The 21,864-nt window shown below is 41.2% G+C and overlaps 2 protein-coding genes across 5 annotated transcripts; both read right to left on the bottom strand.

Annotated features, from left to right (window-relative positions):
* Positions 1 to 2,534: 2,534 nt before the first annotated feature.
* On the bottom strand, positions 2,535 to 7,331 carry uqcrh (ubiquinol-cytochrome c reductase hinge protein). Its single transcript, XM_028587805.1, has 4 exons — positions 7,168 to 7,331; positions 6,758 to 6,799; positions 6,223 to 6,384; positions 2,535 to 2,746 (listed from the first exon to the last, which is right to left on the bottom strand). The coding sequence occupies exons 1-4, from the start codon at positions 7,210 to 7,212 to the stop codon at positions 2,714 to 2,716; spliced, it is 282 nt and encodes a 93-aa protein (XP_028443606.1). The 5' UTR covers positions 7,213 to 7,331; the 3' UTR covers positions 2,535 to 2,713.
* A 2,834-nt stretch (positions 7,332 to 10,165) lies between these two features.
* On the bottom strand, positions 10,166 to 21,864 carry si:ch211-221n20.8 (neurogenic locus notch homolog protein 1). 4 transcript variants are annotated; one of them, XM_028587956.1, is made up of 23 exons: positions 21,572 to 21,864; positions 20,962 to 21,093; positions 20,783 to 20,843; positions 20,522 to 20,695; positions 19,768 to 19,893; positions 19,465 to 19,605; positions 18,896 to 19,021; positions 18,559 to 18,591; positions 17,971 to 18,093; positions 17,651 to 17,773; positions 17,351 to 17,473; positions 16,397 to 16,519; positions 15,947 to 16,069; positions 15,200 to 15,325; positions 14,766 to 14,894; positions 14,538 to 14,630; positions 14,336 to 14,431; positions 14,077 to 14,172; positions 13,792 to 13,887; positions 11,829 to 11,930; positions 11,601 to 11,706; positions 10,814 to 10,930; positions 10,166 to 10,537 (listed from the first exon to the last, which is right to left on the bottom strand). In XM_028587956.1, exons 1-23 carry the CDS (start codon positions 21,782 to 21,784, stop codon positions 10,459 to 10,461), a joined length of 2,661 nt encoding a protein of 886 aa, XP_028443757.1. In that variant the 5' UTR covers positions 21,785 to 21,864; the 3' UTR covers positions 10,166 to 10,458. The 4 variants fall into 4 exon arrangements, with proteins under 4 accessions (XP_028443757.1, XP_028443758.1, XP_028443759.1 ...); XM_028587955.1 differs by having other exon boundaries at positions 10,167 to 10,537; positions 20,522 to 20,698; XM_028587957.1 differs by lacking the exons at positions 17,351 to 17,473; positions 17,651 to 17,773; positions 17,971 to 18,093 and having other exon boundaries at positions 20,522 to 20,698.

Raw genomic sequence — 21,864 nt, forward strand, 5'->3', positions numbered from 1 at the left:
TTTCCATCAATCCCTTTTAAAAAATTATTTTACTTTATTATTGAATTTCAGCAATATAGCACTTTTTTTTAATTTAATGTTAAAAATAAAATAGCCATTAAGACCTTTACTTTATTAAATTAATATAATATGAAATTATATGACATCTGCTCTGGCATTATGACATGTATATATGTTTTTGTATTGTCTTTTCTTTTGTTCCTGTTTTGTAATGTCTATTCTATGTATCTGTGTGTAGCCTACCTTTGTATTTGAACTTTTGTACAATAAAGAATTGAACAAAAGAAGGCAAAGATGAGTAGTTTTACAGGCCACACTAAAGCCCTAGTCACTTCATAAGTTATGTGACAGTAAATTTCCAGATGCTTCTGTATTCATGTTAAGGTCATGGCCACGAGGTCTAACCAGATGCAGAAAGTATACAACTGACCCTGTTAAATGTACATTTTTGCCAACAGATAGCAACACTTGGATCAAATGTGTTCATATCTAAAGTGACATCATCGCATCCTTTGTTCCATCCAGCGTCTCGGCTAATAGTGAAGCATTTCCAAAAGAAAACTCATTTTAGTGACTAATTTTTCAGCCAGGACTTGAGCAAATTAAATTGTGCAGTTTTTTTAAATACCGTCTTTTTGTTTTCCTTTTATAATAATCACATGCATGAAAAGAGCAAGTTTTTGTTTTCAAACTGGTAATAAATTGTAGTGAGGCCTTCATAACTAAATGTCTTTACATTTTACAAACCCCAATTCCAAAGAAGTTGGGATGTTGTGTAAAATGTAAATTAAAACAGAATACAATGATTTGCAAATACTCTCCAACCTATATATAACTGAATACACTATACTAAGACAAGATATTTAAACTGATAAACATTTTAGTTTTTTGCAAATATTCACTCATTTTGAAATTGATGCCTGCAACACGTTCCAAAAAAGCTGGGACAGGGGCAACAAAAGACTGGGAAAGTTGAGGAATGCTCAAACAACACCTGTTTGGAACATTCCACAGGTGAACAGGTTAATTGGTCATGATTGGGTATAACAGGAGCATCCCCAAAAGGCTCAGTTGTTCACAAGCAAGGATGGGGCAAGGTTCACCACTTTGTAAACAACTGCGTGAGCAAATAGTCCAACAGTTCAAGAATGTTTCTCAACATACAAGGAATTTAGGGATTTCATCATACAGTCCATAATATCATCAAAAGATTCAGAGAATCTGGAGAAGTCTCTGCACGTAAGGCCGAAAACCATCATTGAATGCTCATGACCTTCGATCCCTCAGGCGGCACTGCATTAAAAACCAACATCATTATGTAAAGGATATTATCACGTGGGCTCACAAACACTTCGGAAAACCATTGTCAGTTAACACGCTACATCTACAAGTGTAAGTTAAAACTGTGAAAGTCATATATCAACAACACCCAAAAATGCTGCCGGTTTCTCTGGGCCCGAGCTCATCTGAGATGGACTGACACAAAGTGGAAAAGTGTTTCTGTGGTCTGACGAGTTCACATTTCAAATAGTTTTTGGAAATCATGGATCCTCCGGGTCAAGGAGGAAAAGGACCATCCAGATTGTTATCAGTGCAAAGTTCAAAAGCCAGCATCTGTGATGGTATGGGGGTGTGTTAGTGCCCATGGCATGGGTAACTTGCACATCTGCGAAGGCACCATTAATGCTGAAATGTACATACAGGTTTTGGAGCAACATATGCTGCCATCCAAGCAAAGTCTTTTTCAGGGACGTCCCTGCTAATTTTAGCAAGACAAAGCCAGGCCACGTTCTGCACGTGTTACAACAGCGTGGGTTCGTAATAACAGAGTGTGGGTACTAGACTGGCCTGCATGCAGTCCAGACCTGTCTCCCATTGAAAATGCGGGGCGCATTATGAAGCGCAAAATACGACGAAGACCGCGGACCGTTGAGCAACTGAAGTTTTACATCAAGCAAGAATGGGAAAGAATTCCACCTACAAAGCTTCAACAATAAATGTCCTCAGTTCCCAAATGCTTATTGAATGTTGTTAAAAGAAAAGGTGATGTAACACAGTGCTGAACATGCCCCTGTCCCAGCTTTTTTGGAACTTGTTGCAGGCATCAAATTCAAAAGGAGTGAATATTTGCAAAACAAAAACAATAGTTTATCAATTTGAACATTAAATATCTTGTCTTTGTAGTGTATTCAGTTGAATATGGAAAAGGATTTGCTTAGCTTAACAAAAATAATTTAGGAACATATTGGATTCTATTATATATATATATATATATATATATATAGAATTATATATATATATATATAGAATCTATATAGAATCTATATATATATATATATATATATTCTTATTGTTAAACAGCTATATTGTACATATTAGTTTCTTCATTTAATGTTTATTTCCTATTAATATGTTTTATACGTTTATGTATGCACCATCCACCAAGGCAAATTCCTTGTAAGCGTTAATTACTTGGCAATAAATTCTTTTCTGATTCTGATTCTATAGTCATAAAATACACTTGTGACACAAGGTAAGGTTTTTAAGCAATCTACTTTAATGAAATACTTTCTTCACACAAACAGATACAGTATAGTATACGTTTAAAGTTACAACATATAGTAGATCCATAAATGGATGTATTTAAAACCATGTTCTCCTCATAATACAATATTTGAAGAATGCCATCAGCCAGTGGTGCAACAGGAGGACTTCATTTGACCGAATGGAAGAGTTTGTGTGACACCTACAGGGGACAGGAAATTCATTAATGTATACATAATACATGAAGTGCAGGGCAGGGTTAATTGCTTCAAATCATGTCACAAAGAAATTTTAAAGGTCCCATGACATGGTGCTCTTTGGATGCTTTTATATAGGTCTCAGTGGTCCCCTAATACTGTATCTGAAGTCTCTTTCCTGAAATTAAGCCTTGGTGCAGAATTACAGCCACTAGAGCCAGTCCCACAATGAGCTTTCCACCTATCACCATTTCTAGCCACTGGGAGGACCATAGGCAGGCTGGGGGAACTCATATTAATGTTAAAAAAATCTTCAAATTTTCATGCCATGGGACCTTTAATAGCACTCAAGTTACAGTTTGTAACATGCAGGTCATAAACAATTCCATATTTGGAGTCAGACATATTGTCCCAAAAGGTCTCGTTGCGTCTGTTCCGATAATCTGCACATATCTAACACCCGCACACCCGTCGGCGGAAATGTACCCGAATTCAAGAATTTGTAGGATATTACTACAGACATTCCTATTGACGTGGCAATGTCTGCTCTATTAGCGTATTATCTATTTTTATCAGTTGGAGTGTGCATTGCGTGCTTTATGCCACTGTTTTCGTTCAGCAGTGAGGATGCTAACATCGTTATAGTATTAGTCATGGTTATAGTTACCATTCTTGGTGTGGACGGCGCTTAAATGTTACTGAACTGCTGGGTTGTTCATGTGTGAATAACATGCAAAGGCAATGGTAATTTCATGCACCTTTTGGGCAATCTTACAGTACAGTCTCTTTCTGTTATGTAAGGATATACTATCGAATAAAAGGGACAGCTTGTATTTCAATAAAACCATAAACCCTTAATTAGAGGAAAAGGTGCTTCCTGCTGCTGCATGTGCCCGCCAGTTAAATTATTTTATAAAAAGAGATTTTACTGGAATACATGTAGTCTAGATCAACGACACTTCCAGGATAATTGACGGATGCTCTGGCTGATATCCACCGCGTTCCGCTCTGCGTGTTGCCGTTGTCTAACTCTGTTCTTTTTGGGAAACCACAAACTTGGAGCTAGCAAGCTACACGCTGAAAATGGCAAGTTTTTAAGCAAATTTGGATCATGCAACAAGGCAGCCCTGCTTGGTTCTTTTTTGGATTGTAAAGATTTACAAAGAATATGTTTGCGGAATTTACTATATAACTGGGACGTTTTGGGACGGCACTGGTAAGAGCAAATTACGTTGTAACCAAGTATCCAGCTAATTTGAATAGCTTACGTTACTATTTTGTGTGAACAGTTAACTTCCTTTAATATTGTATGTGGCATTTTATTTTGCAAGGTGCAAATGTCCCACCAAAACAAGTTCCTTCCCAAGACTATTTTGCAGAGCCACTATCACTGCGTCCGGAGCTTAGTGTCGCCCAAGATGACTGTGATTGGTTTACAGAAATGCAAACAACCCAGAGAATTTGTATTCTCCTATCCCAGGATGTACAGTGGTGTGAAAAAGTGTTTGCCCCCTTCCTCATTTCCTGTTCCTTTGCATGTTTGTCACACTTGAACATCAAACCAATTTAAACAATAGTCAAGGACAACACAAGTAAACACAAAATGCAATTTGTAAATGAAGGTGTTTATCATTAAAAGGAGAAAAAATCCAAACCATCATGGCCCTGTGTGAAAAAGTGATTGCCCCCTAAACCTAATAACTGGTTGGGCCACCCTTAGCAGCAACAACTGAGCGTTTGCGATAACGTGCAATGAGGCTTTTACAGCGTCCTGGAGGAATTTTGGCCCACTCATCTTTGCAGAATTGTCCTAATTCAGTTACATTAGAGGGTTTTCGAGCATGAACGGCCTTTTTAAGGTCATACCACAACATCTCAATAGGATTCAGGTCAGGACTTTGGCTAGGCCCTCCAAAGTCTTCATTTTTTTTTTTTCTTCAGCCATTCGGTGGTGGACTTGCTGGTGTGTTTAGGATCATTGTCCTTGCAGAACCCAAGTTCGTTTCAGCTTGAGTAACGAACAGATGGTCGGACATTCTCCTTCAGGATCTCTTGGTAGACAGCAGAATTCATAGTTCCTTTTATCACGGCAAGTCTTCCAGGTCCTGAAGCAGCAAAACAGCCCCAGACCATCACACTGCCACCACCATATTTTACAGTTGGTATAATGTTCTTTTTATGAAATGCAGTGTTCCTTGAAAACTTGGACACACACCTTCCAAAGAGTTCCACTTTTGTCTCATCGGTCCACAGAATGTTGTCCCAAAAGTCTTGGGGATCATCAAGATGTGTTCTGGAGAAATTGAGACGAGCTTTGATGTTCTTTTTTTGCTCAGCAGTGGTTTTCTCCTTTGAACTCTGCCATGCAGGCCATTTTTGCCCAGTCTTTTCCTGATGGTGGAGGCATGAACGCTGACCTTAACTGAGGCAAGTGAGGCCTGCAGTTCTTTGGACGTTGTTTGGGGTCTTTTGTGACCTCTTGATGAGTCGTCGCTGCGCTCTTGGGGTAATTTTGGGCGGCCCCACTCCTGGGAAGGTTCACCACTGTTCCATGTCTTCGCCATTTGTGGATAATGGCTCTCACTGTGGTTCGCTGATTCCCAAAGCTTTGGAAATGGCTTTATAACCCTTTCCAGACTGATAGATCTCAATTACTTTCTTTTCTCAATTGTTCCTGAATTTCTTTGGGTCTCGGCATGATGTGTAGCTTTTAAGGATCTTCTGGTGGACCTTACTGTGTCAAGCAGCTCCTATTTAAGTGATGCCTTGATTGTGAACAGGTGTGGCAATAATCAGGCCTGGGTGTGGCTAGAGAAATTGAACTCAGGTGTGGACAACCACAGTTATAGTATGTTTTAACAAGGGGGGCAATCACTTTTTCACACAGGGCCATGATGGTTTGGATTTTTTTTCTCCTTTAATAATAAACACCTTCATTTACAAATTGCATTTTGTGTTTACTTGTGTTGTCCTTGACTTTTGTTTAAATTGGTTTGATGTTCCGAAACACTTAAGTGTGACACACATGCAAAGGAACAGGAAATGAGGAAGGGGGCAAACACTTTTTCACACCACTGTATGTGTGGTGTAGCCAGACCTTACTCCGTAGCACTGTGGACTAGGATCTGGCAATGCAAGACTAGAATACATGCAACTTTGTATCATGAGTCAACTGTATCATTTGCAAGCCACATTTATCAACTGAACTCAACTTGACAAAAGAATATTGATCACATTGAATTTGAAAATGACACATTAAAAGTAACAACATGCTTAGGTGGCTGAGAGAGAGCTCTCCAAATGACAGAGCTTAGCATGAACCAGTGCTGTTGTTAATGTAGCTTTAGGGCCTACCGCTGGCAAAACTAGTGTTAGCCAAGCTATTACACAACACACAAAATGCCTACCCATGAAGCTTGACTTCTTTGGGGGTGAATTTTTAATCTTTGGGCTTGATACAACTGACAAATGTCACACTTACACAGTGGTCCCGAGCATGCAGGAAGTCAAACAGCTCCTCAGTACAATCCTCCGCCGTCGAAGACCGGGAGCCAACTCTGGTCTCACAATGCTCCAGACGCTCCCGAGTGTGAACGCAGTGCTCTGTCTCTTCACACTTCTGTCGCATCGTTTCAAGGGGATCCTGAAACAGAATATGCAGCATTCAGAATATGTACCTTGATGAGTGTCCTTCATAAGGGGACACGCATTCAGTCAGTACTACACTCACCAGCCCCATTGCTATCAACCGGGAGCTAAATATTGGAACATCTAAACACCACCACCACAAGCTGTGCCTCACAAACTGATAACAGAGTAGATGAGTGGGATTCAGAGGTGATAACTCCTTTTATTCACAAAGAGACAAAAACTCACCTCAAATTGTCTACAGCACCTTTTTTTTTTCTTTTACACCTTTGTTTCTCATGTTTGTCAGTTTAATATTGCTTTTCAAAATAAATGTTCCTTTCCTGTTAACATATATGAATTCTGATGTGGATATGCAACGGACATACCACCATGTCTTGCTCTTCCTCCTCTTCTTCTTCTTCCTCCTCCTAAAACAGACACAACGTTACGTGACAAAATCTATTACATAACGTTAATTCACTCCCAGCTATTAGACAGTTATTAGCTGTCGTTTTGGTATAAATTACACATTCAACAATTAGCAAGACAGCTTTAGCAACGACGAACTAGAATAAAATGTCGATTCTGCTGCTTAATGAGCCTCATAATGTTTCTGAACGACGATGTAAATATTAACGCTGGCCAATGCTAACGTAAGGTAGGTGATAATGCATACATCTAGCTATGGATGATGATAGCATTAGTTAGCTAGCCGTAATGTGTTAGCTTGCTAGCTAAAGTTAACCAAACGTTACTGGCATAGCAGAATTGTCTTCATTCTGTCAAAGCTACTAACATCCTCGGGCTCTCCGTTCATAATCATCTTCTCCTCAAAAACCATGATTTTGGTGCTCTTATCCTTAAATGACCGGCTGTCAAATCTCTAGTGTTGGAGGACACAGCAGGTCACAAGAGCTAACAAGTTAATGACACTCACAGTTTCCGGTCATTGGACTTTCACAACAAACCTCCCGTTCAACTTTGTTTAAATTATAGTATATGGGTTAAGCGTGAAAATAAAGACATCATCATTGAAAGCGTTATTTTCATTAAAGCGTTAATGAAAATAACCGTACACTTCTGTCAATTATTTTTAGCCGTGCCTGAAGCCAACAAACTGGCTCAATTAGCTAGTGGCGAGCAGATACAACATAAGGTTAACTATTTGATACGATCTTAAAAATGTGTACGGAGGCACAACAGGCTGCAGAATAACCAAAAGGTTTTTAGCATGAGCCATAACAACAAATACCATAACATTTACCCTTCCACTCACTAAGTAGCAGGTTTCCACACTAAAAGTTGCAACGTTTTTTTTTTTTTTTTTTTTTTTAATCAGGCGATAAATGCGTTTTATTTTTGAAGTCTGGCAGACATGTGGTTTGTGTACTTCCCTATCGCCACAATTATAAAGCCCGATACTACCATCGTGTGATGAGAAGTAGTACTACAACAGCTGAATTAATTACTATAAAAACTGTGGCAGAAAGTATGTAGAAACAAACACTAAGGGCACAGCCTGTGCACCAAAATACAACAAACTACGTTCCAGCCAATCACCGACAAGATGGTTGGGGGAGGGGGTGCTTTTAGAGCAGGAGCCTTAATTTCAGTGAAAAAGACGCACTAACCCCCACCCCCTCCCCCATCCATCTTGTTATTGGCTGGAACCATAGACAGTATATAATGGACCAATAGACCCCGTTGCTCTGGACGGAGACCAGTGAAGGCTATTAGAAGCACTTTTCCAGTGATGGCCAGCTTTACTGCGCAGCCTCCAACTGAGAGAATGTGACGTGAGCAACGTGTCTGAAAGTTGTAAGTCTTCTGGTAGCTGTGCCAAGAGAAATCTCAATCATTTCCAATCTTACAGATACGAGAGCGTATGTATATGTAAGGAGATAACATAAGCACAGGCTAATTATTGCTAACTAACATGCCAGTTAACATTAGTAATTAAACCTAAACAGCTCATGTAAATCGAAACTGCCTGCGAGCTTCTCCTGTACTATACGGTAATTCCTCTACTATGCGACAGTAAGTCACTTGGTTATGACACAATCGTTAGCTTATATTTACAAAAACGTCTGCTACGGAGCCATAATGTGAGGTACAAGGTAATGGAGCCTTTTATACATTGTCGTGTTTCTTTGGAACTAAACAACGGACAAATAGAGTCTTCAAACATTTCTGATGTAAAGTTATTACAAAATAACTTTACCGTGGATTTTACAAAAATCCACGTTTAATATATTGCCCACAATAGGGAATGTCCGGGGTCCTGGAGGGAAGCTGTCCGGCTGCCGGGTTTTAATATAATCTGCAGTGAGAATGAAAACTGCAGTGAAGAACAGCAGATTTTTGACATTTCAGTCAACATAGGATCCAAATACAGAAACGATTGAATACATTCTGCAGTCAAGGGCTTAAGTCTGTCTAGCTGAAGGTTGTGTCTTCTTTGCTTCTCTAAAAATAAAAGGCTGATGTTGTGTTGCCAGGAGCCAATAATATCACTCATCTCTCTCCTGTGAAGGGGGGAGCTTGATGGTATTGGCTCCTGGCAGCACAGTAAAGTGCTACTGGTTGAACTGGACTCTGCCCTCTTTATACATGGAAAAAAGGTATCAAACACTGTTAATCAATGACCCTAAAACAATTATTCTAACTTAGCAGTAGAATGTTTTTTAATGTTGTACAAGACGTAAAAGTGTAATTTATATTAATGAATACTTTAGCTTGAGACATGTATTGAAACAATGAATCAATTAACCCAGTAGTTGTAAATTTTTTTGCTTGTAGTTTGTCCACCGGCCCTCCGAATTTAATTCAGGTAACAGTCAATGAAGTCCCAAAGCATTGAGCAGGACCATGGCGGCACCCGCAGCCACGATCCAGGTACTACCACAATCCAAGGAAATCTGCCATGCGAGAAAGCACAAGGACTCCAACAAAGAAGCTTAATTAGTAATTAGAGATTTCCAACCTTTTTGTTTTGTCAAGCCCCTCACCCCCTAAAATCACATTCGACCCAAGCCTGGCCGCACTATTTGAAATGGTCTAGAAGTGCAACAGCACTGGTAGGCTATCTAAGATCCTCGTATTAATAGTCCTCAAAAAATGATAGCAAACTAAAAACGAAACTTAATATTTAAATACAATAAAATGCTAAATAAAACAATCACAAGGCCATCCAATTAAAACTAGACAAAATGATGAATTGATTAATGTGGACAATAATCAGAAGATCAGTTAATAGTCAAAATAGTAGTTTGTTGCTGCCCTATAGAGAGCCGAAGTCCCGCCCCTTCCGGTGGACCTCATAGGACCTAAACTCAGAAAAAATATCAACGGCAGTGAACGGGGAGAAGCAAATTATTTTTTGATCCCGTTTGAATTGAGCCATGGATTACAAATATGATGTTGTACAATTTAAAATTTAATTTTTCAACCGAAGAAAGTCTCAGTTAGCCGTAGGTTTGTCATAGTACCACTTAGTTTTGTGTGAAACCACTCAGTGGACTACATCTCCCGTCGTACACAACCTACCTCACCTAGCTTGATGCTCTGCTTGCTCGCTAGCTAGCTTAGCTCTGTTCCACAACACATGTAACGTTATCTTCAGTCAAATGTTCTAGCTCCCCCGTAGTTCGCACCCTGACTGTAGCCCCTTACACTTAGTCATTATTAAAGTCACTATTATTAGACAATCATTGACAAGTTCACAATATTGACACCATTTTGTAAAAAGAGAACGTTTAATAACTTTCAGCTGCCATATACAAACATAATAATGAAACCATTGTACATTTTATATACTGAGGAATATTTCTCATGAAATGTAAACATATAACTGTGTACAGAACTGATTAAAGATAATTGTCAACATACATCACAGGTCAAATAACAGCCTTTATGATACATTTCCCCTTTATATTTCAACATAGAGGCTGCCCTCAGAGACGCCCTCTCACTTATTCAGTTACATTTCATTTTACAGCTTATCTCATTTTAGTTCTTGCTGCGTTGCACAAAATGTTATCAGTTGGGTGATGTTTTTTAATGACAAGGAGCTTTTATATAACATTGCTCATCTGCCCTTCCTCTCTGGACACTGGATTTTGTAGCCCACCCTGTATGCCTGCAGGTACACACGGGCCTGGTTCATTCTGGAAACACAACCACAGAACATGTATTAATATTATAATTACACTCTAATCTAACTTTCCATGTGTTAAAATTATGGTAAACTAAATGCTACTACACACCTCTCACATTTTCTTATGCAATAATGTTTTGTCATAAACATGAATAACTATTTACAATTCTATTTAAGAACATTACATATAGAAGAGAAAACTCCACCGTTCTGCTGCTCCAAACAAATGACAACTTCATGACCTACTTAATCCAGATCTAGAGGATGTAATAAGAAAACAGGAAACCTGTATTTAGTGCAAAGCTGAACTCCCAGGGGTCCACAGCGGTCCATGTAACTCTCCCTAAACGCCTTTCGGACGGCTCGAGCCATGCTGACCACCGTGGTGACCACAGGGCACGTCCTAGGACACAAACACATCCATGAGAATAAGTCATAATAGCAATTTCAATCATATGGCATTCTGTAACCTACACACATTTCATCATCTGCTCAACAAATTGACAAATAACAAAGCAGTATTATTGGTGTTTTTAACATTTATGGTAATTATCTTGACACTAGGTATTTATGTAGCTTCTTTGGTCTTATCCACCATTGTGAAAATATGTAAATGTACACTGCCATTAACTGTAACTATTAGTCTGGGTGGGGGCTTTCAGACTGACCTTATATGGAAAAAAGTGAGTGTGCTCAATTGTATATTTGCATAGAGACACAGTCAACACAATGGATTGCACCAGAAACATTGTGACTAGACTAGACTTTTCAGGACGATTCATGCTGAAAGCTGGAGATCCCATAATAGGTAAACGGTTGTACACCTGAAGACTCATCTTTTTAGACAAGCATTTTTAGCCATATAGCTGTGTTGTCTTTGCTCTGTTTTTGTTTTACTGTAAAGCACTTTGTGACTCCTTTTGTCTGTGAAAGGTGCTATATAAATAAAGTTTACTTACTTACTTACTTGTACACCGTTGATATAATGTGCTTGAGTAAAAATAACTTTCATTGAAAAAGCAAACCGGTAATGAGCAGTAGACAGAGCACCGATTGGTGTTATTCATACTTACAGTCTCTCACAGCGCAGGCCTGCAGTGCCCTCAGGACAGGTACAGGTGTTGTGAGGACTGCATGTGGCCCCGTGTTGGCAGGGCGGCACACAGGGGGTTGTCACCGCTGCAGACACACCACATAGCAAGAGTCTTAATGCAAAGTGACGGCAAAGAACACACACACACACACACACACACACACACACACACACACACACACACACACACACACACACACAGACTTACCTGTTTCACAGAGACTTCCGGTAAATCCTTTTTCGCAGCGGCACCTGTTGAGGCCCACACACACTCCACCGTTCTTACAAGGTGTCTGACACTGAACAGGCTCTGAAGGAGACAAAAAGAACAGTAAAGTTTGTGGTAGAAAGTCACAGAGCATCTATTACTGTTAGTGTATTGTAGTAGTGAAGATTGGTTATTTTATTTTGAATTGGGACATCAGTATGACAAACAGGAGCCCAGAACAGGCTGGACTTCACACTGACTGGACTGTTTGTTTTGTATGTAACATCACCCTGAGGAGGGAAGCTCTTCTCTACTATTTCAGATCCCCTTAAAAACAAATTTTGCATGCCTACTGACCACACTTTACGCTGTGGTGTTGAACACTTAAATCCTGCAGCCTCCGGAAAGATCAACAAACAGTAACTTACTAACAGTAAGCCTTCAGAGACTCTGATGCTGCTTTGGAAGCATGTGCACAGCTCCATTGACTGGCTGCCTGGAGAACAGCATACCACACATTATTGGCTTGTAAAAGTTCAAAATAAACCCATGTCTACTTGTGACTAGGACTGCCAAATACTTTATTGATTACTTGATTGGTCTACAAAATGTCGGAAAAAATAGTTAAAAGCCAAATAAGACTTCGTCAAAATGCTTGTTTTGTCTGGACAGCAATTATAAACCCAAATGCATTCAGTTTAATTTAATACATGTATAAGACAAAGAAAAGCAGGACATCTTCACATTTGATCGGCTGGAAGGATGGTTTATTGATTATTTAAGTTGTTCCCATAAATGTACTGTTTATTGTTGAATCGTTTCAGCTCGTATCCTCTTGGAGACACTACAAACCTTGCATAAATTCGCAACATTTCCACCATCCGACATCTCTTACCTATCCCACCCGATCCACATACACCCAATACCTTGTTGCAGGTGGCCTGTGGAACTGCCAGTCTGCCACTCGAAAGACTGAGTTCATCTCTGGCTTTGCAAGCCTGCAATCCCTTGACTTCCTTGCTCTCACTGAGACCTGGATTACACCAACTAACACATCCACCCCTGCTGCTCTCTCTTCTGCCTACTCTTTCACCCACACACCCAGACCTACTGGTAGAGGCGGGGGTACAGGCATACTCATTAACCCCAAGTGGGCATTTTCTCTCTACCCTGAGATATATATATATATATACACATATATACATAAAATCAGAATGCAGTAGTCTTTGGTGCTCAAAATAACCCTAAGAGAGGACACCCAGACCCCACACTTTGATATGCCCCCCCAAAAGGCCCAGTATACCAACTACAATACATTAGACTACACCACTGGGTTAGTGTGTTGGTTGGTTAGTGTGTTTATGTGTGTAACCTGGTTACCACTGTTTTTATCTTACACCTCTACTACTACTACTACTACTCCGCTAAAAGCTTTTCCCAAAAAGGGTGTTTTTTGGCCCCTGAGACCAAACGGGGCCGAGTTGGGGGTGGTCATTATCAACTTGTGATGGCCCAAGGTATAAGATAATAGAAAATAATAGTGAAAAAAAGATAGCAAAAAACATCCTGAGGAGTGGACCTGGCTCCCTGCCTATTAGTGCCTCCTCTTGGGAGGTAAAACCTGAGTCCTGATGGAAGCAAATTAAACTCAGTGTGTAGAAGGTGCAGGGATTGTGTAACGGGTAATGGAGCAGAGAACAAATGATGTATCTCATCAACGAAAAAGCCATTAGAAGTTATATGGTCTTAATTATATATTGCGTTTTCTGTTTTACATAAATTAGAGCAAGTAGGCAACAATTCTCATGACTCTTACTTTGACGATGATTTGTTATTGATAATAATTTACTATATTGAAACACTGGTAAAACATGGGTCCTGTATGTAAAATGCATGCTGACTAATATTTCAGTTATGTAACAACGGATAGATATAGATACAGATACAGCGAGTGTTATCTCACCTATCTGGCAACGAGCTCCTTGCCATCCACCAACACATGTGCATTTGTCGACATCAGCACATCTTCCTCCGTTTTGGCAGACAGGAGTGCACAAGGCTGCAAAACACACACACGGACACACTTGCTTCTTTGTTTTTCCATCATGGTATGTATAATGCATATTTCAACAGGCAGTGCTGCTAACAAGCATGGAGGCAGGGAGGTATAAATGACTAGCTACCCCCCAGAAATACCTGCATGCCTGGTGTAACTGATGCCAGATGTGTTGGTGGTTTTGTTACTCACGCAAGAGGCACTGGGGGCCGGTGTAGTCAGAGGGACACTGGCAGGTATCAGGCCCCACACAGCGACCACCGTTAGCACAGGGAAGCTCACACACCGCTGACAGAAAGCAAAAGGAAGTGACCATCTTTGCATGTTTGCTTATGCAACATGCTTTGTTTACTCTATGTTGCTTATAACCTCCTGTGTTTATATAGTGTCTCTACAGCGCTTGCTTGAACAGAAGTGGGGCAAGTCTTTATTAAGGTCAGAGGTGATGTACCTGTGTGGCAGCCCGCTCCTGTCCAGCCAGGAGGACACAGACACTTGTTCCAGCGCATACAGCTGCCTCCATGGGCACAGGGTGGGGAGCACATGGCTGAAATACACAATCAACATGGATCCATTTCTCACAGCAGCTGCAAATAACTTTGCTATTAACAATCACATATATGCTATCCATGTACAACAGTCAAAGTTTGTACCTGAGCATCCAAGTCCAGGGTAGCCTGGAGGGCAGTCACAGCTGTTTGGGGCCACACACACTCCGTAGTTCTGACAGCGAGGGTTACACACAGCTGGAATTGGCAGAAAAGTCAATAAGTATTTTTTTTTTTTATATTTATAACCCCTTACAAAAGCAAGAATAAAGCAATTCCTTTGCTAATACTGTTGTCTGCGATATTACAGTAGATGTTTGAAGTTTGACTCACGCTGGCACTTGGTGAGGTCATCAGTTCGCACTTCATACCCCTTCCTGCAGGCGCAGTTAAACCCACCAGGATGGTTCACACAGAGATGCTCACAGCCTCCGTTTGTAAAGTCCCCGCACTCGTTCACATCTTATGACGAAAGACAGTGGGATATTTCAACAGGCAGACATTTCAAAACAGTGAAACAATCTGTCATATGTAGATTGTTTATTTCCTTTTGGGCTGAGTGACCAGCGAAGCTTGGCTGTGTGCACACCAGTGTATCATCCAAGGAAATGTGGCCACAGCTGGGCCATTCAGAGTCATCTCATCAGTCATCCCATTTCTGCACCTCCTTCCTCCAAGTTCATTGCAGCCATTTAAATCTTCCCAGCTCTTTACTGTTTTATTTTTTTTTTTTTAGCTGAAGGATTACACCAAAAAATCTGTCTCACCCACGCAGCTCCTCTGGTCCTCGCCCAACTTCCAGCCTGTTCGACAGCTACACTGGACCTGACCCTCAGCCCTCACGCTACAGATATGGTCGCAACCACCATTTCTCAGCTTGCAGGATGTAACATCTGTTCAAGTAAAAAAAAAAGATTTTAACATTGAATATTTACAGATTATTACAGTGTTTTGGGCAGAGCTGAAAAGATTGATTCGTCAATTAATGGAAAAATCAATAAATCTGTCATTTTTCAAGCAAAACATAATTGTTGAAAGAAAATCCCGCACACTGACCATTACGCAAGCAATAATTTATTTAGAAAAATACAACGTTTCGGTCCCAGACTTTCATCGGGTAAACCAATTTTTGATCGGTTACCTTTGATCATATCCTACGCACCTGCCCGACCAAAGAGGTGTGCAAAAAGGTTTTCTCACGAAGCAAAACATAATTAGAATGATAAAAGCTATTGTTTGTAGCCTTTTTTAAACATTTACTATTATATAAAAGAAAGACTGTAATAGAAAGCATACCCAGGGACCGTTGAATAAAAGATTGTTAGAATGTATATTCTGTGCTAAAGTGCTGCATGTAGACCATTTTTTTTTAAACTGATATGTGGACTACAGTGAGATCACGAAAAACAAAAAACTATAAGTAATAAGAAAAGCAGTTTTAAATAGGTGCAATTTATACTCAAACATACTATTCATTTTTTACTCAAAATAACGTGATGTAATGAGAAACATACTGCTGCAGGTGAGGTTGTCTGTGTCTAGCAGCAGAGGAGGAGGGCAGTGGCAAGTGTGTCCTCCTGGAGTGTTGGTACAGGTGTGAAAGCAGCCGCCACTCTGGAGTTCACATTCATCAATGTCTGAGCACACACACACAAACACACAGACACACACAGACACACACACAGACACACGCAAAAAAAAAAAAAAAATTGGCACCTTTATCTCTGCTGTGCAACTGATACCTAACCGAATCTGGCTTTGTCATCTCACTAACTCAAAAATGTGCCCTTAGGACATCCACCTACATCTCAGCAGAAAAGACGCACACACACACAAACAGACACACACAAAATCAGACAGTGTAACACATTCATGGCAGTTATTGTCTCTTCTGCAGCCTGTTTAAATTAATAAAATGAGTAGGTACATAGTGAGAAGTGAAAGAGTGTCGGTAATTGACTGACCCACACAGGTGTGGCCATCAATGTGCAGCTGGTAGCCGGGCCTGCAGGAGCACTGGAAAGATCCCTGAGTGTTGACGCAAATGTGCTTGCAGGTCCCATTAAGTGCCAAACATTCATCCACATCTGGGGGATGAGAGACTATTAGTTCACATTTTTACACAATACGCTCCATGTGTTGTAAAAAACACCTGTTGCAATTAATTTTAGCAACTGCCTCAACGAGCATGAGGGCCAGGTAAGAGCGGTTTGCAACAGAGGACAAGTTAATAAAAGGGCAGCTTGTTTGTCAAAGAACCAAAACTGGTATTGGCTTTTAAGGATGATACACTGAAAAGAAAGAGACGATCCCTTTGATGATGGAGCTCCCTTTCACCTTAGTGCAAATTGGGCATTACAGCTCATTTTGTATGCAACATATACATTCTTTCACATGATTTTTTTAACTAAAGTAATTTGAATTTGTTACAATGTCTCCGCTTTATAGTTACTGTGCCTTCACCTAGCCCGGTTGGGTGGAATCACACTTTTACAAGTCAAGTGGCCGTGGCTCCGAAGGTAGAACGCGTTGCCCACTAATCCCAAAACAATCCCCTGCCCCTCCTGTCCACATGACGAACAAGACACTGAACCCTTTAGTTGCTCCCTATGGGCAGGCAAGCACCTGGCATGGTAGCTCTGCCACTATTAGCGTGTCAGTGTGTGTGTGTGTGTGTGTGTGTGTGTTTAATTGAAGGCTTCAAAAGAAAAAGCAGTCCGCCTTGCATTTTGCACCCTTCAAAAAGCACTCTGTCTGATTGGGGCCTAAGTCTCCTGGTTCTAGCAAGAGTGGTATAGATCTTCTCATCTAACTCATGGCAAGAAAGCGAACACGCATATTGCTCAAAATGTTGAACTATTCCCTTCATCACATAAAAGTTGGGGTCAATAGATCAACACCCTACTCCCGTGTTTTACCTGTGCAGTTGAGTCCGTCCTGGTCCAGCTGGTAGCCTGAGGCACAACGGCAGCTGTACCCTCCTGGTTCATTGGTGCAGTTGTGTTGACAGTGGCCGTTGTTTAGAGCACACTCATCAATGTCTGTAAACAAGAACAATGCTGAAGGACTGGTGTCTGCTGAGTGCTGTGTGGCCAAGTGCTGATGGCACACGCAAACAGTTGTTTGCAAGTATCCCTGGTGGACACTCACAGGATTATTTCGGATCATTTAGTGATACTGAGCACCACTGATGTGGAAAACTCACACTGCTTACCCACCAAAACAAGAGTGTCCATCTCCATTGAAGCCCTGGTAGCATTGGCAGAAATAAGAGCCAATGATGTTGCCACAACGAGCGTTGGTGTCACACCCGTGACCACCTGATGCACATTCATTCTCATCTGGAAAGAGATTTAATAAAAAAATAAATAAATAAATAAAAAACATTAAATCCATTCGACAATCATTATTTTGTCACTCAAGATCATTTGAATGCATGGCGTAACAGCAAGCATTAAAACATGAGCACACAAAGAAGCTGACCCCGTCTACAGGAAACAAAGTTTTCCGTGGAGGGACGTCAGCACTAATTGCTTACCTTCACAGTGTGTGCCGTTTCCCCGGTAACCTGGTCGACAAACACACTTGTAGCTCCCAAGCGTGTTCTCACACACACCGTGACCATAACACACTGCAGGACTCTCCGCACATTCATCGACATCTGGGACAGAGGAAGAGAATGCTACATACATTCAGTATATCATATATATATATATATATATATATATATATATATATTTCCTTTGCTTGTTTTTCGTGCAATACACCCTTGAGTTACTAAATCCTTTTCATGTCACTAAACCCTAATCAAGTCCTAGTAGGCATTACAATATTGTCCCTGAAACACTATGGGGAGCTGTTGTATCAATATAAGACAATATTTTCTTTTCCCTTTTGTCGAACACCACATCCATTACTTTCCTGTAGCAGTTTTGAAAGAAACTGTAATTATGGAAATAGTATTAGAATATGGGTCAAAAATAAGACAGAATTACAAGAAACTCTTATAAATATTTCCAATGGACCTTTCCAAATACTCCAAACTTTGCTTATGATTTGGTTACCTTGACATTTTAACCCCTGGAAAAGCAAGCAGCCTGTGTTAAGCATTAAAAGCACATCATACCTTGACACACGGTGTAGTCCGGACACACAGGACCTGAGACCAGAAGTGCAGAAGAGTCACATAGAAGAAAAAAAAAGTAGACAAATAGAGTATTGGGAAGATTTTAGAGGGCGGAAATTAGTCATTAAAGGAAAGGTGAAGGAGCAGAGAGAGAGGAAACAAGAAAAAATAAGAGTAACAACGCAGGCAAGCAGCAAAGCAGATTAAAGCTCTCTATTCCAAAGCCTTTCTTCCTGTCAGCAGAGGTTATTAAGTTGAGGCAACTCAAGTGAAATATGAGACACTCACAACATCATCGGTCTCATCCATCTGTGGTGAACCTTCACGCTAGACTTACCAATACAGGCGAGGGCCTCTGCTCTGAAGCCTGGCTGGCACTGGCACACGAAGCTGCCGGGAGTGTTCACACACACGTTTCCTAGCTCACGGCGACACTGCTCCTCGAAGCTGCACTCATCCACATCTACCGAGAAGAGAAACCAAGAACTATAACAGCCTTGTGTGGATTATACAGTACAGCAATGTTACAGAGGTATAACAACATCTAAACATCCAGTCAAACAGTTGGGGAAGACTTCTTTTTAAGATTATTTTTGCCATTTTTTGGCCTTTATTTGATATGACAGCTGAAGACAGGGAAGGGGGGAGAGAGGGGGGGACGACATACAGCATACCGCTGGTTGGAATTGAACCCAGGCCATTGCGGTAAGGACTGAGCCTTAGTATATGGGGCACACCCTCAATCAGGTGAGCTACCAGGGCGCCCCAGGGAAGACTTTTTACCCCTCACTGCTACCTCAGTGGAGGTGCTCCAGGTACACATACTAGATCAAATGCTTCTGAACATACATTTTCCATTGTACATCCACATCCGTCATACATACCAGATGTTGACATCAGCCTCACCTACACAGCTTTGTCCATTAACAGCCATTACATATCCTGAAGGGCATGAGCAGGTGAAGGAGCCAGGGGTGTTTTTGCATTCAGCATCACCCTGACAGGCCTGCAGGCCCGTCACTGCAGCCAGAGCACACTCGTCTATATCTGCAACACCCATAAGGCAGACATGCATTACGACCATACCACATAGGGCTAAAATGGTACAGATAATCTCCTTTCAACATGCTCTCTACAGTACATGCTCTCTGCCTTTCTCACTCTCACACACACACACACACACACACACACACACACATGCTGACGAACCCTGGCACCCTCCAGCACCCATCAGGTAACCACGGAGACAGCTACACGAGTAAGAGCCGGGGGTATTAGTGCAGCGGGCATGGAGATCACATGGTGCTGGCCCCTCTCCTTCACATTCATCAACATCTGTGGTAGCGTAGAGTAGAGAGAAGATGATGCATTGCATCTATCTGATATTACTGTATGCAAGCAAACATAAAACAGGTACTACATGTGGTATATTGATGGATAATATTTCGTATAGCATTGAAATATCTAATGCCTAATTCAGGGTTTTCCTTAGGTGCAGCACCCAAGCTGTTTTGGTGACCACCTAAGATGGATGAATGTAAAAAATCAATGTGCGCATCAAAACTAACTAAAAGACTCAAATCTAATGGGTGTAGTTAGTCCCCAGTGGACGTCTTTAGCAAGTTTAGTCTTTAAGCTTTTTGAGTGTTATGTTGTAAAGGGAGTAGAATATAGTTGAGACAAGTATTGTTTTCTAAAGAATGGTTCTGCTACTTTCCTTGAAATTAAGGAACTCTTCTGTGTCACTGATTGCGTTTTGTTTGGCTGTGTATTATTGATGAATTCTGCAAAAAAACAGTTAAAACAGTTTAAAATGCAGAGTAGACACTTCCCACCATTCTTCAGTCGACTCATTACACTTATTTCTCTAATTGAATGCAGTACTGATTTATTGATGTTCCAATGTTACACACAGCACCTTCAGTTCAACGCTGGTGCTGTCGCTGATCCTGCCCCCTCTCACCTTTACACCCTGCAGCCCCCTCCAGAGTGAAGCCCTCAGGGCAGGTACAGTTGTCACCATCCCTCACCATGCCAGATGGACAGCCGCAGCCTGTGTTGCTCTCCAGCATCACCTGGTTTCCCACACACTGAGGAGCAAGACTGGGGCTCGGGGAAACTGTGGTAGTCAAGGGAACTGCTAATGTAAAAGAAAAAGAAATGCAATTTAAGCTGAAAGGGCAAAAGAGAACCCAGCAAAAGTTTAAAAAAAAAAGAAATTCACCTGTAGTCGGTGTGTGGCTCGGTGTTGTCTCGCTGAGGTTTCCAATGGCATTCTCAGTCACCTGAACAGAAGAAACCATCATATTGAGTTTCATTTATGCAAATTACAATTAGGACAACAGGGTAAACTTTAACAGTAAGATCTCTTTGATAGCATGGAGGGTTTCCGTGGTCACTGGCCTGACTCTTGGTGAGCTCCGCCTCTGTGTGTTTCAGGACTTCATTTTCCTCAGGGCTGGTCAGAGGCTCAGACACAGACAACACCAGCAGCAGGGCCGACAGGAGAGTCCTGAGGGGAGGCATTACCTGAATCTGAGTGGAGATAAGGAGCTGTGTTTACTGAGCCGCCAGCAGGCCAAAGAAGAACAGCCCATAGAGGGTTTAATAATGCCCAAAAATGACAGATGAGAGCATGTGACAATTACTATGAAGGTGAAGGAGTTTATAGAGAAATTGTACTCATGTGAATTGTGTGCAGCAGTCACAGCAGCCATACAGTGGCATGTCCAGGCAGGCAAAACAACATAGGGGTAAGCGCACCCTGTTATTAAGTTAACATCAACCCCCCTGGGCTGTCTGCACTGAACAATAGAATCATAGGCTACAGTTGCTGCAATACAGCTATGTTTTAGATAAAGTGAGTTCTATTTTAAAATGTGGGAAAGCAGAGGTGTTTATGGAAAACGTCTACAACAAGAAACTCTGAAAAACCATACATAGGCTTCGTCATTGGGACTAACTTATAGAGCAATGATGCGATACAAAAGTGTAACAAATTTAGCCGACTTACCCGGGTTAGATCTACTGTATATGCACGTATGAACGGATTTGTGTCACCAGAAGATAGACGGAGACAGCGAGTTATCCAAATGTCAAAATGTTTGTCCTGTCTTCTCCAGATGCGGACTCGTGCAGCCGCAAGCCAGCTATGTGTCAGTACGGAGGGGTGCTGTACGCTACAGCCGTGACTCCACATCCTGTCCAGGAACTCCGCACTTCCCATTCCACAAATCCCAAAGCACCGCAAGAGAAGAGCAGCCCTGCTTTGGACCCTGACATGGAGAGGTCATAAAGTAGTCAAGA

Source organism: Perca flavescens, chromosome 9, assembly GCF_004354835.1.
Source record: "Perca flavescens isolate YP-PL-M2 chromosome 9, PFLA_1.0, whole genome shotgun sequence".
In the NCBI taxonomy this organism is placed as follows: domain Eukaryota; kingdom Metazoa; phylum Chordata; class Actinopteri; order Perciformes; family Percidae; genus Perca; species Perca flavescens.

Coding starts and splice junctions, on each gene's coding strand:
- uqcrh (XM_028587805.1), bottom strand. CDS start 7,212: ATGGTTTTTGAGGAGAAGATGATTATGAACGGAGAGCCCGAGGAT. Junction 6,385..6,757: donor AGGAAGAGCAAGACATGGTG/GTATGTCCGTTG, acceptor ATTCTGTTTCAG/GATCCCCTTGAAACGATGCG. Junction 2,747..6,222: donor TGCATGCTCGGGACCACTGT/GTAAGTGTGACA, acceptor TGTCCCCTGTAG/GTGTCACACAAACTCTTCCA.
- si:ch211-221n20.8 (XM_028587955.1), bottom strand. CDS start 21,784: ATGGGAAGTGCGGAGTTCCTGGACAGGATGTGGAGTCACGGCTGTAGC. Junction 14,173..14,335: donor AGGAGCGGGCTGCCACACAG/GTACATCACCTC, acceptor GCTTTCTGTCAG/CGGTGTGTGAGCTTCCCTGT. Junction 11,931..13,791: donor AGGAGCTCGTTGCCAGATAG/GTGAGATAACAC, acceptor TGTCTCCTTCAG/AGCCTGTTCAGTGTCAGACA.